Source organism: Staurois parvus, unplaced genomic scaffold (assembly GCF_062004578.1).
Source record: "Staurois parvus isolate SC_StPar_1 unplaced genomic scaffold, SC_StPar_1.0 ptg000679l, whole genome shotgun sequence".
NCBI lineage: Eukaryota > Metazoa > Chordata > Amphibia > Anura > Ranidae > Staurois > Staurois parvus.
Window position 1 is genome coordinate 1,581,050 of NW_028318475.1, and position 18,129 is coordinate 1,599,178.

At 41.1% G+C, this 18,129-nt stretch overlaps 1 protein-coding gene across 2 annotated transcripts in view; it reads right to left on the minus strand.

Moving 5' to 3' along the window:
* HERC3 (HECT and RLD domain containing E3 ubiquitin protein ligase 3) overlaps positions 1-18,129 on the minus strand; it is a 112,303-nt gene that overhangs the window by 9,225 nt on the left and 84,949 nt on the right. For both annotated transcript variants that reach the window (XM_089652318.1, XM_089652317.1), the window contains exons 17-21: positions 16,585-16,674; positions 11,894-12,064; positions 9,590-9,733; positions 5,378-5,544; positions 2,666-2,732 (exon numbers count right to left, since the gene is read on the minus strand). In XM_089652318.1, coding sequence (XP_089508444.1) covers positions 2,666-2,732; positions 5,378-5,544; positions 9,590-9,733; positions 11,894-12,064; positions 16,585-16,674 — 639 coding nt within the window. The remainder of the gene's footprint in view (positions 1-2,665; positions 2,733-5,377; positions 5,545-9,589; positions 9,734-11,893; positions 12,065-16,584; positions 16,675-18,129) is intronic.

Sequence of the window (18,129 nt, forward strand, 5' to 3'; positions counted from 1 at the left end):
TCATTGCTTACTACTTGTGAAATCTGTGAATGATCACAGAGGTCACATTGTACAACGTCATTCAAAACAGCATTGCACCATGTGACAAGCTGTGACCAATCACAGCTCACACAGTATTTCTCAATGGCTGCAAGAATGCAGCCAGAGAGGAGAAATTATTGCTTTTACAGCCTTTATGGGTGCAAAAGCAATCAGTGTAAAAAAAAAAAAAAAAAATCTTCATCACCCCCCACAAGTATTACAGTGTCACATTACAGTGTCACTATGGTGACACTGTACTGCTAGGGTGACGGTATGTTAAATAAATAATATAAAAAAAATAAAAATGTAAAAAATATTGTTGAAAAATTATAATTTTTGGTTATAAACCAATTTGTTTTTGTTTGTTTTTTTACTAAAAAGATAACTGAATACATTTTGGCCAATATTTATGAAGATTATTTATTTGCAAAATTTTATAAGAAAAACACTTTTTTTTTTCAAAATGTTTGGACTTTTTCATTTACAGTCAGGTCCATAAATATTGGGACATGGACACAATTCTAACATTTGTGGCTCTATACACCACCACAATGGATTTGAAATGAAACGAACAAGATGTGCTTTAACTGCAGACTGTCAGCTTTAATTTGAGGGTATTTATATCCAAATCAGGTGAACAGTGTAGGAATGACAACAGTTTGCATATGTGCCTCCCACTTGTTATGGGACCAAAAGTAATGGGACAATTGGCTTCTCAGCTGTTCCATGGCCAGGTGTGTGTTATTCCCTCATTATCCCAAGTACAATGAGCAGATAAAAGGTCCAGAGTTAATTTCAAGTGTGCAATTTGCATTTGGAATCTGTTGCTGTCAACTCTCAAGATGAGACCCAAAGAGCTGTCACTATCAGTGAAGCCATCATTAGGCTGAGAAAACAAAACAAACCCATCAGAGAGATAGCAGAAACATTAGGCGTGGCCAAAACAACTGTTTGGAACATTCTTAAAAAGAAGGAACGCACCAGTGAGCTCAGCAACACCAAAAGACCCGGAAGACCACAGAAAACAACTGTGGTGAATGAGCGAAGAATTCTTTCCCTGGTGAAGAAAACACCCTTCACAACAGTTGGCCAGATCAAGAACACTCTCCAGGAGGTAGGTGTATGTGTGTCAAAGTCACCAATCAAGAGAAGACTTCACCAGAGGGAATACAGAGGGTTCACCACAAGATGGAAACCATTGGTGAGCCTCAAAAACAGGAAGGCCAGATTAGAGTTTGCCAAACGACATCTAAAAAAGCTTACACAGTTCTGGAACAACATCCTATGGACAGATGAGACCAAGATCAACTTGTACCAGAGTGATGGGAAGAGAAGAGTATGGAGAAGGAAAGGAACTGCTCATGATCCGTCGCATACCACCTCATCAGTGAAGCATGGTGGTGGTAGTGTCATGGCGTGGGCATGTATGGCTGCCAATGGAACTGCTTCTCTTGTATTTATTGATGATGTGACTGCTGACAGAAGCAGCCGGATGAATTGTGAAGTGTTTCGGGAATATTATCTGCTCATATTCAGCCAAATGCTTCACAACTCATTGGACGCTTCACAGTGCAGATGGACAATGACCCAAAGCAGACTGCAAAAGCAACCAAAGAAGTGGAATGTTCTGCGATGGCCAAGACAATCACCTGACCTGAATCCGATTGAGCATGCTTTTCACTTGCTGAAGACAAAACTGAAGGGAAAATGCCCCAAGAACAAGCAGGAACTGAAGACAGTTGCAGTAGAGGCCTGGCAGAGCATCACCAGGGATGAAACCCAGCATCTGGTGATGTCTATGCGTTCCAGACTTCAGGCTGTCATTGACTGCAAAGGATTTGCAACCAAGTATTAAAAAGTGAAAGTTTGATTTATGATTATTATTCTGTCCCATTACTTTTGGTCCCTTAACAAGTAGGAGGCACATATGCAAACTGTTGTCATTCCTACACCGTTCACCTGATTTGGATGCAAATACCCTCAAATTAAAGCTGACAGTCTGCAATTAAAGCACATCTTGTTTGTTTCATTTCAAATCCATTGTGGTGGTGTATAGAGCCAAAAATGTTAGAATTGTGTCCATGTCCCAATATTTATGGACCTGACTGTATATAGCAAAAAAAAAAAAAAAATCCCAGTGATGAATAAATACCACCAAAATAAAGCTTTATCTGTCTCAAAAAAATGATAAAAATGTCATATGTGTACAGTGTTGCATGACCGCGCAATTGTCATTCAAAGTGTGATAGCACTGAAAGCAAAACATTGGCCTGGGCAGGAAGGGGGTAAAAGTGTCCGGACTTGAAGTGGTTAACATGAACGAAGGATAAGATTATCATTTTTCAAGGCATGCTGGTGAAGATCTTAATTTCTTAGCAGAAAAAGCCTGACTCCTAACCTGTCCTTGCATTCTAATTTAAATGTGTCTTACGCACAGGTCCCCTGTGTTATCAGTGTCTGTTTGATACATCCATTGGAATGACTCCACTGAAACCTTCGCAGAAAATGTACTTCGCTGTTATAAGACAATGTGATCTACTACCTGGTATTATCCTCTAGCAATACCCTATTATTAGAAACATCAGCAGAAAAATCATCTTGTACAATCAGTAACATCATTGATTCAAAATGGAGGGATCCTTACTGTAAAGTTAAGGCAGAAAGTTTCCTCAACATCTTCTCCAGGATAGTCTAGAAGTTGTTGTAGGCTCCTGCAAAAATGATAGAATGATTGTATTTAAAACAAAATTAAAGAATGGCTTAAGAATTAGAGTCTATGTGCACAGACAGGTAGTAACAGCATTTCAAGACATATTATAGACACAAAAATAAGAACAAATAAAGATAGTTCTGAATCATTGAAAGTTTTCTTTTTTTCTCACGACATCACTCCACTACTCATTAAACACCACAATGATCAGCACTTAAAAAAGATAATAAAAGTGTAAGTCAAGCACCTGTCTTTTTTCATTTATATACTTTAGTTTGGTGGGAACATCTGAACCCTTGTTTTATCTGGTCTACTTAAAGCAGGAGTGCACAACCCATGACCCGCAGAGCCCTCTGATGGCCCACGACCTCAAACCAGGGAAGCACATGCCTGGGGTTGGCAACCAATTGATTACGATCTGGGCTTCCCAACCCATCATCCTAGAGAACAGGTGTCAAACTGGCGGCCCTCCAGCTGTTGCCAAACTACAAGTCCCATGAGGCATTGCAAGATTGACAGTTACAAGCATGACTCCCAAAAGCAGAGGTATGATGGGACTTGTAGTTTTGCAACAACTGGAGGGCCGCCAGTTTGACACCCCTGGTCTAGAGCATCAGATTGTATTCAGCTGGCACTAGCAGCGGAGGAAGCAAGCAGCCATGAAGGGAGCGAGAGCCCCATAAGCCGATGCATCCTCTGTAGCGCCAACTCCTGTCCCAATACCAAGTGCCTTTCACCTAGAACCTTTCTAGCAGCCTGAAATGCAATGCCAGCACAAGCTGGAAGAGGAAAAGAAGGTCAGTGTATTAAATATCACATACACTGTGCTTCTGCAATGGACGTATTAACACCTATAAAAGGGTCAACAACTATTGAGCTGCTTTCACACTGATCAGCGGGTGCAATGCAGTGCACCTGCGGCTTTCCTTCGGGTTAGCTGCACTGAGCAATAGACTTCTATTATATTCTGCGGATGTGGTGAGCTTCCAGAAAGTGCCCCACACCTGCAAGATATAATAGAAGTCTATAGCAAAGCGCAGCTAACCCACAGGGAAACCACAGGTGCGGTGCAGGTCAGCCGCAGCACATCAGTGTGGAAGCAGCCTTATTAGGGAGCTCAGGACAGTAAGAGCTTGTTTACATTGGTGGTTTGGGAGGCGGTTAAACCCCATAGGGGAGACATATTTTTACCACACACTCCCAACCATTGGTGAAGCGTCAAAGATCACAATGGCAACCCCATTCTATGCTCCAGGGGGCCTCTTCAGCCTGCCTGTCACATTCTGTTTTATGCATAAACATATATATATCTAAAACCATATATAAGGTGCAGCGCTATAATAGTAAAATGGCATACATAGCATATATAATAAAGTGCAAATGTCAAATCACACTGCGGTGAAGTTAAGTGAGATGAACAAGTCCCAAAATAGGTCAAACGTGGGGATCCAATAGATCCTAGTAGGTGAGTGGGATGAGATTTTGTGTATCACACGGTGAGTCTGAGGTAAAAATTGCGCACTCACCAGAAGTGCGTCAAAAAAACGCATGTAGGGTTTATCCTGTGGTATCAGATAGCGATCATCAATGGCCAAGATAGGAACAAGGTCCTACATCTTCCAATAACACCTTAGGTATATACTTCAAATTTCATAAGCGTGTCTCAAACGTGTCACCATCCGGGGTCCCCTTTTAGAGCAGATTCTGCAAGTGGGGTCTCTCATAGAAGAGAGCCCAATAAGGGACACCACATAGTGTGATACCGTATAAACTGAGTTTATTTAAAGGTACAACATGTATAGTAAAGGTAAAAATGCAAAAGCAACACTGACCAGATATTAATCAGGATGACCACCGGAGGTGGTCAGACGTCCAGATACTGCAGCCCCCTAGGGGCTCCGGATAGCACTCGCATATTATCTTTTATACATTCTGTTTTATACTTGGACAGGGGCGGTGAATGTGGCATATACAGGAACTGATCCTCTCTATTTTCCTCCTGTCGCTCCTCTCCCTACCACTGGCATTCAGCAGTTGCAGGAAGAAAATGTTCTTTATTCTAATCAAAAATGTTAAATTTTAATCCATTTCATTTCATTGTGGCTTTCGACCAGTTACCAAATCACTTAAGTGGCCCTCGCTCCTCAAAACGTTGAGCACTCCTGATCCAGGTCATGACCACTCAACAGATTTATAAAGACAGGATATACAGGCGACCCCATCCTATGCTCCAGGGGGCCTGTTCAGCCTCCCTGTCACATTCTGTTTTACACTTGGACAGGGACGGTGAATGTGGCTTATACAGGAACCGATCCTCTCCATTTTCCTCCTGCAACCAGTGATTTAATTGTGGCTCATGATTGATTACCAAATCATTTAAGTGGCCGTCACTCTTCAAAAGATTGAGCACCCCTAACCTAAAGTCAACCATGCCATTCCTCTTGCCATCTCACCTAACTGTACTTGAGCATAAAGGCGTTTCTAATCTATTTATTGCTCTCTAGCAATCTCTAGTCAATCAGCAGCTCTGCCTGAAATGCACTCTGACCCGTTGATCAAAGTTGGCCATATACCAGTAGATTCATTGTCTACGCCAGTATTTAACTTTTCCAAGTGTGCCATTGCTATACAGTTTTCTACACATACCTTCCTTCTGTGGGTGACAACTCCTTGAGATCCTCTAAAGTTGCTGGAACATTCAGGAGTTTCTTATACAACACCAGTGGGAAGTGAAGATCCACTACTGTGAAATTATAGATGGCTAAGCCGCACATGATGCCAATCAGGTGGAACCAGTTATGTTCTACAAAACACTAGATAGAAAATAGCAAGTTAAGAATCAACTTGTAAAAAGTGGTACATTTTGGTAGCTTTAAAGACTGGGTAAAAATGTATCCTTTTTTTCCCTCTTTTTCTTCCCTCTTTCCCTCTTCTTCCCTCTTTATTGAATCATTCCAATTTAAAACGTGGACCGTAGAGAAGCTTTGATGGTGCCCCTCCAAGCTGGAGATGAAAGGAAGTCACCCCGCCGGCAAAAGAAGAGGAGGAAGCAGCGTCCCAAAGCGGTTCCAGCAATTTCGGATAAGTAGAGGGATGGACACTGATCAAGACCAACCCTGGGAGTCAGATGAGTGGATTGGCTGGGGCTTGGTCACAGAGGGAGCTCCTGTGACCAAGTCCTGGTGGGTGGGGAGTAATACACCAGAGGGCGTGGCTGGAGCGGCGGCTGAAGCCATTCCACTCATCTGACTCCCAGGGTTTGTCTTGAGTGGCGTCTGTCCCTCTACTATTCCATTTTAAAGTGTTACTAAACCCACAACAGTAAAATCAGTCTGTATATGCTGTAAAGCATGCTTGTTATACTCACTGTGGAACCTAAGGGGTTAATCCTCCACATGGTGTAAAAACTGTTTAAACCTGTGCTCTCTGATTCCCCCCTTCTTCCAATCGATCTGCTGATAGTACAGAGCTCTAGGAGACACTGTGCACATGCTCAGAAGCTTGATGTGTATTGCTAGAGTTTTTTTTTTTGGGGGGGGGTGCATGTGATCAGCACAGGGCCAATCAGCACTGTCCAATCAGAGGGTCAGGGGTCATGGAAGAATGGAAACGCCTACAAGCTTTAATCAGTGCTCAGCTGGACACTAATAGAAGTAACAATACTGCTATATACTGCTGATGAGGAAATATATTTAGCAGTTTATATTTACTAAATTGAATGCATATTCATGTTGTGTGTACTGTGGGAGACCAGATATAGTGAATGCAGGGTCCTGGGTTTAGTAGCACTTTATAACACTATATTTTAGGTTTTTATATCCTACTAAACATTTCTTCTGAATATTACAATTTATCAATGTTTCACTGATTTCCATATTGTAAATATGTCTGTAGTTGATCCTTTATACTGCTTTTGAAAATATTCAATATAAATTCTTATGTGAAAAAAGTGTTATCCTTGCCCTCGAATTGGATACATGATAGTGCTAGTGGATCCAGCTTTAAAGGAAATCATTTTTTTTTTTTTTTTTTTTTTTTTTAGTGTAGTAATCCAGAAGGTTTCTGATCTCTTCCCAGTGTCTATGCTGCAAAAGTATGTTCATAGGATATCAGAAGGCGCAGGCAGCTTTTGTCCAAGTTACTGAACAAATGGCAGCACAAGCTGGCAGTGATATTTAGAAGTGGTAAAAAATGTTCAATATCAGGGTGTGTATTGCAACCAGTACAGGGATTCTCAAGCAAATGCAGGCACAAAATAATGATGAGATAAATATGCCAGGAGACAGCCATGTTAAAAGTGAACCTGAAAAAAATGGCAACACATGCCTCAAAGCCACTGATAGAAGCTTTCATTTCTTGATTTACAGAATTTATAATAGCTCCAGAGCATTGGGTATATTCACCGCAAAGCTAAACTAGTATGGAGTCGGGGAGTCAGTAAATAGCATCTTTCATCAGAGGCCTATGGTATTTTGCTTTATGAGAATTCCTTGGAACGGAACTGTGTATGTACAGTACATTTATTTATTTATTTCAGGTACTTCTATAGCGCCATCAATTTACACAGCGCTTTACATATATATTGTACATTCACATCAGTCCCTAACCCTCAAGGGGCGTACAATCTAAGGTCCCTAACTCACATTCATATACAAGGGCCAATTTAGACAGGATCCAATTATCCTACCAGCATGTCTCTGGAGTGTGGGAGGAAACTGGAGTACCCGGAGGGAAACCCACGCAGGCACAGGGAGAACATGCAAACTCCAGGCAGGAGGTGCCGTGGCTGGGATTTGAACCAACAACCCTATTACTGCCAGGCGGAAGTGCTAACCATTTAGCCACTGTGCAGTACATAAGGGGCATATGTGGCTGTTTCTTTCCAGGAAGCAGTTGTGGTATGCTTTGCAGTTCAGTGACATCTGGTATAATGCATTGTATATGCATACTTTGGGTATAACTAGTGTCATGCCAGCAATCATTTATTAATAAAGCACTTCAATGGGTTTCCTCATTTGCAACATATAAAATATTAACACAGCCCATTCAAAATGTAAAATCAGCATGAATGAACAAGCTGAAACTTGGAAAGCTTAGAGCGAGAGTACACATGGATCTCTATTGCTCTTGGCTCTTTCAGCTTGTTTGTGGCCTTAGGCCCCTTTCACATGGGCCAAATCCAGTTTTGCTCAGCAGGGTTCCTTCCACTGATCCCCTGTTGAGCAAACTGGAGCTGCCGGAAGGCAGATCTGTGTCCGATCCGCTTGTGCAGGGCAGACACGGACACAGCCTGCTCTCCTCTATGGGCAGCCAGATTTAAAGGGATCTGCTGTCCATTTACATCCGACTGCTCCCTGATCCAATCCAGCCAAGCAGAGGGGAACGAATCCCCCTTCCGCTTGATTTTGCGAGATCAGAACGGAGGTAGCCGGGTGTAAATGGACAAGTCCATTTACATCTGACTACCCACAGAGGAGAATGGAGGGCCTAGTCGGGTCCACCTGAAAAACTGACAGGTAGATCCAATCGGACCTCTTGTGTTAAAGGAGTCTAAAAGCTGAACTCCAGGAATGATACATTTTGCAGATTTACATTGGGCCATCTTGGCACAATGTACAGTAAGCATTCATATGTGATACCTGATTGGTCCTTAAAGAAGCTGTAAATCACTGCAGTGATTCTGCATAACAACCATAGGGGGTCATGGCCACCATTCAGACAGGGCTTTGCACTTATATCAATTAAGCAAAGCATTAATTGATTGGATGAGGTCACAGCCCCCCTCTTGACCGCGTTGCATTCCTTGTGAAAAATACAGGGCATTCTCTGTATGGCAGCCATGCAGAGTCTGCAACCCCTTGTGATTACTATGCAGAAGGGCAGCCGCTTGGCACAGTACCCAGAACACTGCACACATCACAGTAGTAGTTTGGGCTACTACACTTATTTACATATTCAACAGTGACCTATTTTTTTTGTTCAGTCTGCTGGGTTGAACAGAAAAAAAAACTGTGTGTATGTACCCAGCTTTAGGCACAGATACACATCATTGTTCTGCAGTTTTCATCTCTTACTCATATAGATAAATGCAGGCTACCAGTAGAAGAGCCTGCTCAGTAGGCAAATAGCTAGGAGTGAGAGATGCTCCCCATGACTTGTAATAGGGAAAGAACTCAAAATGGGATTACAAAAGGTAGGATAGTGGCATGGCGCTTATGCTAAACTGCACAGAAGTGCTTGGTGGATGTCAACAGCACATGCAAGCTTTACAAATCTTTTGGCAAGTAAAACAGGTCCTATATTCTAAAATGATTATCTCTTTGGTCAGAGCTACTTCCTAAGAAACAGAACAAGCAATTTAAAGTGGTTGTAAAGGCTGAAGTTTTTAACCTTCATGAATTCTACACATGAAAGTAAAAAACCTTCTGTATGCAGCAGCTCCCCCAGCCCCCTCAATACTTACCTGAGCCTCATCCTGATGCAGCAATGTGAATGACAGCCTTGGCTGTCCTGGGTCTCTGCCTCCTCATTGACCATTGGCTCCCACTGCTGTCAATCATATAGCCAGTCGGCCAATGTGGAGAGAGAGGGCAGGGCCAAGCCGCGGCTGTGTGTGTGAAAGGAGACAAGGAGCCGCGGGTGCCCCAATAGTAAGCTGCTTGCTGTGGGGGCACCCAACAGGAGCGAAGGGCTAGAAGAGCCTGCGAGAGACCCAAGAAGAGAAGGATCCAGGCTGCTCTGTGCAAAACCACTGCACACAGCAAGTAAGTATAGACATGTTTGTTATTTTCCCCAAAAAAATTGAACCTTTAGAATTGCTTTAACATCTAACAGGCTGTATATGGCTAAAATACTTACTATGTCTGAAAACCAGAGCAGGTTGGATTCTGGATAAACAGTAAACATCCCATAGATGGGGTTCAGGAGTTCTTTGAGAAGCAACAGGAAGAATTCTTTACTAACTCCACCATCATCCACAGCCTCTTCACCATCAAATATCACCTACAGAAGAAGATTCATGAATTGTGATGGCAGAAAGAAAAGGAATATGCAGAAATAACATGGGAGACAATTTTAGTCTCATCTCTCCTATTTGAGTTACATACTTCTATTTGAGTACCAGCCTGTAATAGCCCTTCATTACCAGATCATTTTTCAGTGCTGTGAACAGAAAATTACTCGCTTTTGCAACACTGAATTTTACTTTAACTTTTTTTTTTTTTTTAAAGATAAAAGGTTTCTTTTGGTGGTATTTAATAACCTGTATTTTTATCTTACTAAGTATATGAAATAAAGACCAAAAACTTTGGAGAAAACGGTTTTTACTTACATTCTTTTTTTTTTATTTTATATGGAAATTAAATGAAGAAGCATGCTTGTTTTGGGGAGAGTTTGGTGATGGTGCAGGAGATACAGCGCATACAGATCATACACAGAGAAAGAGGTGACGAAGTTAATGTAATATAATGCATACAGTGGGAAAACAGAGATGAAGGGGTTAACATACAGATGTACAGGATGGTAGGTGAAGGGTTAATATAGAGGCCACACAAGGACAGTGCAGAGATCAGATGTATGGGGGATATGTATGAGAGGGTAAAAACTTTACTTGCAAATGCTGTTGACCTGATTGTACTGTGTTCAGCAACTAACGAATGAGTCAGTCATTAAATCTAGGAACCCTCCCCTTCTCTTACAATGAAGGAAGGGGAGAAAACAGGAATGAAACATTGCCATTTACATCATGTGATTGCTCTCTTTATGACCAATCGCAGCAATCTGAAGGTACAGAACCACTTGGATCAGCTCTGTACAGTGTCTATGAATGTCCATGAATGGATCAGTTCACAAATATTGAGAGTGTGAGAAATATGTGCTGCATTATTGAAAACTTTCAAAAAAAGAATTATGGCAAAAATATGATAACCAAAGTGCTGACACAACCAAGCGTGTATGTGTATCATTCAAATAAAGACATCACAAATAAAATAAATATCATGTGGTAACAAATCATGAAAAAAAGTGACAAATCCTGAATGTGCAATAATTCCACTCAATTGTGATCAGAGGTGCTCCACCAGAGGAAAGTCTCCTCTGAAGGGCAAATGCTCACCTCCACTAATTGACTCCCGCTACCAAGGGCAAACTTGAATATCAGTCTGGCACCAGGACCCAGAAGGAACTGTTAACAAAAGCCAGGAGTTGTCTTCTCTAGATCATCCCGTCTAATATAGCTCAAAGTAATGACTCTGTGGAACCACAAAGCCCAGCCACTTTACTGCCTCAGATAATCACATATCCAGGAGAAGGGTATACTTTTCAAAATACGTATGGCAAAGAAAATTGCTCCACTCAGTTAAAAAACACTGTTCACAGATAATGCTGTCTGGGAGAAGAAAGCTAAAAACCACAACCAAAAGCTGAGGTCAGTCTCTCCGGTTCACAAATGTGTGTTCAATCCAGGAACATTGACTTTCTCTTTGATGACGAAATGTGTTGAGCGCAGTCACAGCAATCCTGGATTGAACACACAGTTTTTGTTTTTTTTTTCTTTTATTTGTGCATACAGCTTTGTCTTCTTACTGGTTGGTGCGCAATTTTATTTTTATACACGGTTCACAGATAATAATAAACACAATGGTTGCCTGAAGGCAATTCAGTACTATTTAAAATTAGGTAAGACGTAAAAAGGAAAAAGCAAGATATTGTCAAGAAAGTTTTGGATCCTTGTGGTCTCTGTTTTGTTTGATTACCATTTCTGTTATTCTGTTTATTACGGACTCTGCGTATCCATGTAAGTACTGTTCCATTTTCTCTATTATCTTGACAATAAAAGTTGTTCGGATTAAAAAAAATAAAAAATTAGGAACTGGGTAAATAACTGTACAACACTTCACTGTTTAGAGTTGTAGGTGGGAATGAAGTGATTTCCACTGGTGCACAAGAGACTGAACTAGAAAAACTTCAAGCCAAGAAGTAAGAAGGCTCTTGACCCTACACAGTTTCATACCCTCCAAGCAGCACTTGAAAACCACAACCCTGAAATTCACTAGTTACTTACAGGCAACAACTCCACTTTTTCTTTTTTCCATGGTTACAACAGTATTGTTAATATTTGTTTTTTTTATGCCTCTGCCAAGATGTCTTGGTATGTTTTCTTACCTTCAAAGGCTTCTTCAAATCTATGTCAGAGTGGATACTCAGCTCCCTTAGGGCATCGGCCACCAAGCTGGTCCTCCTTACGTGTAGCACCAGGAATGGGTTTTTAGCCAGCATAGGCTCCAGAGACAGCAGTGTGAATACATTTTGTAGGTTAGCACCGTTGACTGCCACCTATGTATACAAACAGACAAAGCTATGGTTTCTTTCCACAATACCCCAGTTACAGTATTTCTTTGTAAATGTTACTCTTTATGGAAGCTAAAGAGATATATGCCTTCAAATGATAACTAAACCCGTCCTCACGTCAGGAGGGCATATAATAAAGAAGGATAACTAAACCCAAGAACATGCATGTAATATGTTGCAAGTTACAGTCCTTAGGTGATGTGGCTGCATTGTTTTTTTTCCAGGCTAAAAACTATTTTCAATAAAATATAGTGCTGTTGCGCTTAGGAATAAATATTCATGCAACTTTGATAAGTATACGCTGCAGTCCTAATTTGTGAACCAATAACAAAAACAAACAAAATACCATGTGGACTGTCAGGAATGGACTTGCCAATAGTGGTGGGATTCACCTGCCTTGTGGGCTGCAGTACCAGGGCTGACCAGCGGGTGCTCTCAACAACCAGAGGTTCACTTCGGCAATTAGCCATCACCTGGGGCTGATTGCAGGTGGTGTATTTAAGGCAGTGTTTCTCAACTCCAGTCCTCATGGACCCCCAACAGGTCATGTTTTCAGGATTTACATTATTTTGCACAGGTGATTTGATCAGTTTCACTGCCTTAGTAATTACCACAGCTGTTTCATCTGAGGGAAATCCTGAAAACATGACCTGTTGGGGGTCCATGAGGACTGGAGTTGAGAAACACTGATTTAAGGGATGGCCAGACCTGCAGTCTGTGCCTTGTTGTACTGTTTGCTTGGCCCTGGTTTCCTGATCCTGTTTCTGCTGTCCTGATGCTGCCTGAACTCTGCCTGTACTGACCTCGGCTAGTCCTGACCACTCTCCCGCCTGCTCCTGGTACTCCGTTTGCCCGTTTGCTACCGACCCGGCCTGCCTGACTACTCTTGTATCGTATGTTTGTTATCTGTTGGAGGTTTGGTTCAGTTTGTTTGCACTGTGTTATGTTTAGTTTTGCACTGCGTTTGTATTGTTAGTCTTAATAAATTACATTATTTACTATATCTGAAGCCTACGTTTCAGTCCACACACTTCTGGTCACACCCGGATCTCTGACATGGACCGTGCATAAATTAAGTGCATTAAATTTGACAATACATGAGTAATAATGCTTCACATATACAAAGTGAATAATTGTAACATTCAGTCCAAATTCGGAAAAATAAAGTGCCCAGATGTTGAATACTAATTGGTGAACTTCGTGCAAAAAATGACAGGTGCTCCTCTGTGCTCAATCAGTTCCCCACATGGATGTGCACTCACACCCACCGTTAGCCGTGGCCCACCTATCTCTAGGTTGGTCTTAAGCGCTTGGTTTGGGACTAGCCCAATGCGTGATGACAAGAATGGCACCAATATTCATTCCTGGGAATCATGCGATCTGGCTGATAGTAACCAATAGGATGATGACCAGCGTGGATATAAATGACAGTGAGCCTTTTTAAATTTTCTCCTCTCCTCCCAGGCAGTAAACCAAGTTTCAGCATGTGAACAGAAACAAAAGCAAACATCCCATAGTGTAAAAGCATAAAAAAAACATTAATAATGGGGAGAAATTATAAGAATAAAACGCACAAGCAGTGTCCATAACCTGGCACTCAGTGTATTCAACCTTGCTGCCTGTGAATAGGAACCAAGATGGCCGCAGTGTTCCAACATGCGTACCAAAGGGCGGAATTGATGTCAGCAGAAGTTGTGTCTTCAAACTTCGGCCAGTTTTGATCAATGGATCACCATCAGGAAGTCACCACTCAACGGTGAGTGCGCATCCATGTGGGGCACGGATTGAGCACAGAGGAGCACCTGTCATTTTTCAAGTTCACCAATTAGTATTCAACACCTGGGCACTTTATTTTTCCAAATTTGGACTGAATGTTACAATTATTCACAGTGTATATGTGAAGCATTATTACTCATGTATTGTCAAATGTAATTCCCTTCATTTATGCACGGTCCATATGGTATTTTGTAAAAACATTTTCAGCAACTACAGAAAATACTGGTTGAGGTTACCAGAAATGAAGCATCCATATCACTTCCTGTGAGCTTCACAGAAGAATATCTTCCTTCCTAGATATCTTCTGTAAACTACTAAATTGCCCTAGACCCCATGTAATGGAGATGAAGAGATATGGGCATGTTTTCAGTCCATATGGGTGACAACCATGGCCCTCCAAAGTTACAATGAGTGAAGTAGCCACCGAGGGACAGGAAGTGTACTTTCTGTATTAAAGAAGCAAAATGTGTGTAGTATGGCACTGCTAATAAGTGCATAAATAACAAAGGCCAATAAAAGAAAGTAAATAATATATAAAAAAAACAATAAAGTGAAGCAAAAATAGATGTATCAGCAAACATCCTGCTAACCATCAAACCCATCAATCAATCTTCAATCAATCCTCTGTAAATTCAAAAACATGTATTAAAATATAGTGCATGAGCACCAAATTACAGCTGTATAGATGTGTATGCTTCCTGTATTGTATTACCAGGTGAAATTTAAGCAAGAAAAGCTTTAAAAAAGAAAACTAATGCAGCCACATAACCAAGTAATCTGTACTATATTGCATTTTTGGTTTGGGGTTTAGATACACTTTAACTGTTGTCTAGATACGGAGTAGGAGCTGTGGTTATCCATTTGCAGTACTGAAATGTAAACCCTAATATTTAGAAAATCATATCCTCATATCTTCTTGTTTAACAGCACATCCTACCACGCCCAGAGCAGAGAAAGCTCCCATTTCATTATGAGCAATAAGCCTTTTCTCCTTATTTCACCAAGAAAGGGAAGCGCCATTCACAGGCTTAAGGCAGAATTAAACCAAAAATGTGTTATACTGCAGCTTACCAATCATTAGATGTGAAGGCTGCATCAGTTTTCTTTTTCTTGCACTTCGTTTTCACCTGGTGATCTGGCCAGTAACACATCTCCTTTATTAGAGTGCCCCTGCTCTGGATGAAGGAGCACAGGGGGCACCTTTGGACAGCAGCATTGTCAGGTTGGGTGGAAGGGAGTGTTAGATGTACTAGCAGATTTAAATACACTAACACATTACAGCTAATCTCCAGCTAACACTTTATAAGCGGTCACAGCAAAAAAATTTTTGTGGGATAAACACATAAAAGCAGATCACTGCACCCCTGCCAGTTGTAAATGTTTTTTCTCATCCCTGTAGCCAATACATTCCACTGAAAAGCTTTTTCTTTTAAAATCATTGCATCTAAGAATTGGTGAGCTGCAATTTCATAAATGTTTGCTTTTGGATTTAATACTGCTTTAATTCTCCCCCATATGCCTAACTGCTCAAAGCACTTGAACCTCATAAACAGTGGTTTGTTTTGTTTTTTTGAGTTTTTTTTTTTTTTTTTAAAGATTGGCTGTTTTTAGCTTTAGGAATCATATTTTCTTAACAAATGTCCTAATTAACAACAGATTATTGTAGCCATGTGTATGAACCTGTAATAAAGTATATGCCCAATGTCATTAGCCCTACGATACTAAATTGTTGCGGCTTTGCAACTCCTCTCTGCAATGTCATTTATTACATTTCAGAGAATGTCTTAGGCTCGGCTCACACTGCCACAACTTGGGATCCGACTTATGAGACACCAAGTCGCATGACATGAAATCTCATGCTAGTCAATGAAAGCCATCTTAATTAGCAATACTGAAGTCGCTCCAACTTTAGAAAAGGTTCTTGTACTACTTCAATGCGACTTCTATCCGACTTATGCCCATAGCCTCTAATAGAAGTTGCCTCCAAATCTGATCCTCATCTATATTGATGTGACCGGCATTACAGGAAGACTACCCAGGCATTCCCTGAAAGTCGCTTCAAAATAGTACTCAAGTCACCTGGCAAAGTCGCAAAATCACGCACCTTTCAGGTAGCAGTAGTGTGAACCGAGACTCAGTGTATTTTCAACAAACTGGAATTGCCAGCTAGATACATTATTAGCACACAGCAGTGAGGGCACGCCGAGGAATTCTCCGATTGATTGCTTGTTTGGCATGCAACATTTATAAGGAATGCAAGGAAGTTCTCAATATAAACTGAACAGCAAACACACACACATATTTAGTAATACCGTGGATAAATTACAGATATTTCATTCTCATTGTTAAAGCAGAAGTTATTATTTTCAACATCCCCAAACACACTCACACCACTTTAAATATGAATCCTTTTTTCCCCAAAGCCTATGCTCAGAGGAATGATGCTGGCTGTCACTGAGCACAAAAGACAAAGGACATCTAGTGGTGGAAAAGAATTACTGCGGGGGACCGCTCTGGATTAAATGCAAAGTATTAAAGCATTTTTTTTTCATTTTATCCTTGAATTAGCTATTCATTTTTTGAACTAGAGTTCTGCTTTAAATAATAAGCCAAATGAGATTTAGAGAATGTCCCAAGTTATCCCAAGAAATATTTATACAATGCTGCACAAAGATCTGAAGTGTTAAAAATAAACTTCTGCATGCATATGTAGACTTTACATTAGGTACCTGCATCTGTAATTCAGCATCAGTCTGCAACATTTTGGTCTTGGCTTGAGCATCAAACACAAATGGATAAGAACAGAGTGTCACTGAATCCTGGGGAGAAACAGAAAAAATACACATACTGAAAGAAACATACAGGCGGGCAGCACAGTGGCTAAATAGCACTTCCGCCTGGCAGTACTAGGGTCTGTTGGTTCAAATCCCAACCACGGCACCACCTGCCTGGAGTTTGCATGTTCTCCCTGTGCCTGCGTGGGTTTCCTCCAGGTACTCTGGTTTCCTCCTACACTCCAAAGACATGCTGGTAGGTGAATTGGCTCCTGTCTAAATTGGCTCTAGTATGTGTATGTATGAATGTAAGTTAGGGACCTTAGATTGTATGCCCCTTGAGGGTTAGGGACTGATGTGAATGTACAATAAATATGTAAAGCGCTGCATAAATTGATGGCGCTATACAAGTACCTGTAATAAATAAATACAGGTAGAATAACAGTCTATAATACAAAAACGAAGGAATGCATATTTTGAAGCACAGTTACACTTTTCCACTATTATTATAAGTTACTTATAGATTGTAATACATCTAAAGCAGACATACTAATGTCACAAAAGCTGGGCATAGACATCAAACTTTGGCTGATTCAGAAAAATTAGCATTAAGTTCACTCTGTGTGTGGCCCCAACGGCAATACCCGGATAGGTTGATTTTTCAAAGGAACTGGGTGTTGTTGAATGGAACAGCACCTTCATACAAGCAGATGCAGTCGCTGATCGGGTATCCTGACAGCTGTCAGCATCGGATGTGAGATTATAATAGCCCACAGTGAGAGAATTGTCCATCTGTGCAGTTTAGTGAGGATGGAGGAATCTGTTAAATTTCCTTTGTTCAAACTGCAGGTCTGCTTGCCCAGAAGCTGCTTCTTCTTACAGCTGTGGGTTTCCAGTGCCACCATGCATCGCTCACGTGGTGCTCTTTGAATGAGGTCTCCTGGGACATGTGACGTGTGAGAAGGGTGGGGCAATGGATTTCAGCTTTTCCTAGTGAAGGATTGTGGAAGCGGGAGTGAGTACCCCCAAAAAGCTATAACTCAGTTACAGGTTAGAGCCCCTTGCTTATGAACTGTTAAAGATAAGCTAGAAGCCACAAAGGGAGTGCATTGTTTTCAATGGTTAGCAAACTCATACGCTGGCCATACACCTTGAAATCTGAACGATCTTTTGATCTACCAACAATTTAGTAGCATGAGAGCCTGACTAGATACATAGGGGTTGATTTACTAAAGCACCTTGTCTGCAAATGGTCACAGTTTCTTGCATGACCGACTACTTTTAGTAGTGACTGGATTGTTTATGTAGGGCTTCTTCTACATAGTTTTGTTAGTTCTTAAATAAAATTGAATGGGGATTGCACTTTCAGATTCCAAGGTGTATGGCCAGCTATAGGCCTGCATTGTAAGTGGGAGCAATATAGCACAACCATTGTGTAGTATCAGAAAGCAGGAAATAGATCTTACAAAGAAAATTATATTTTGGTGCAATAGAGGTGTG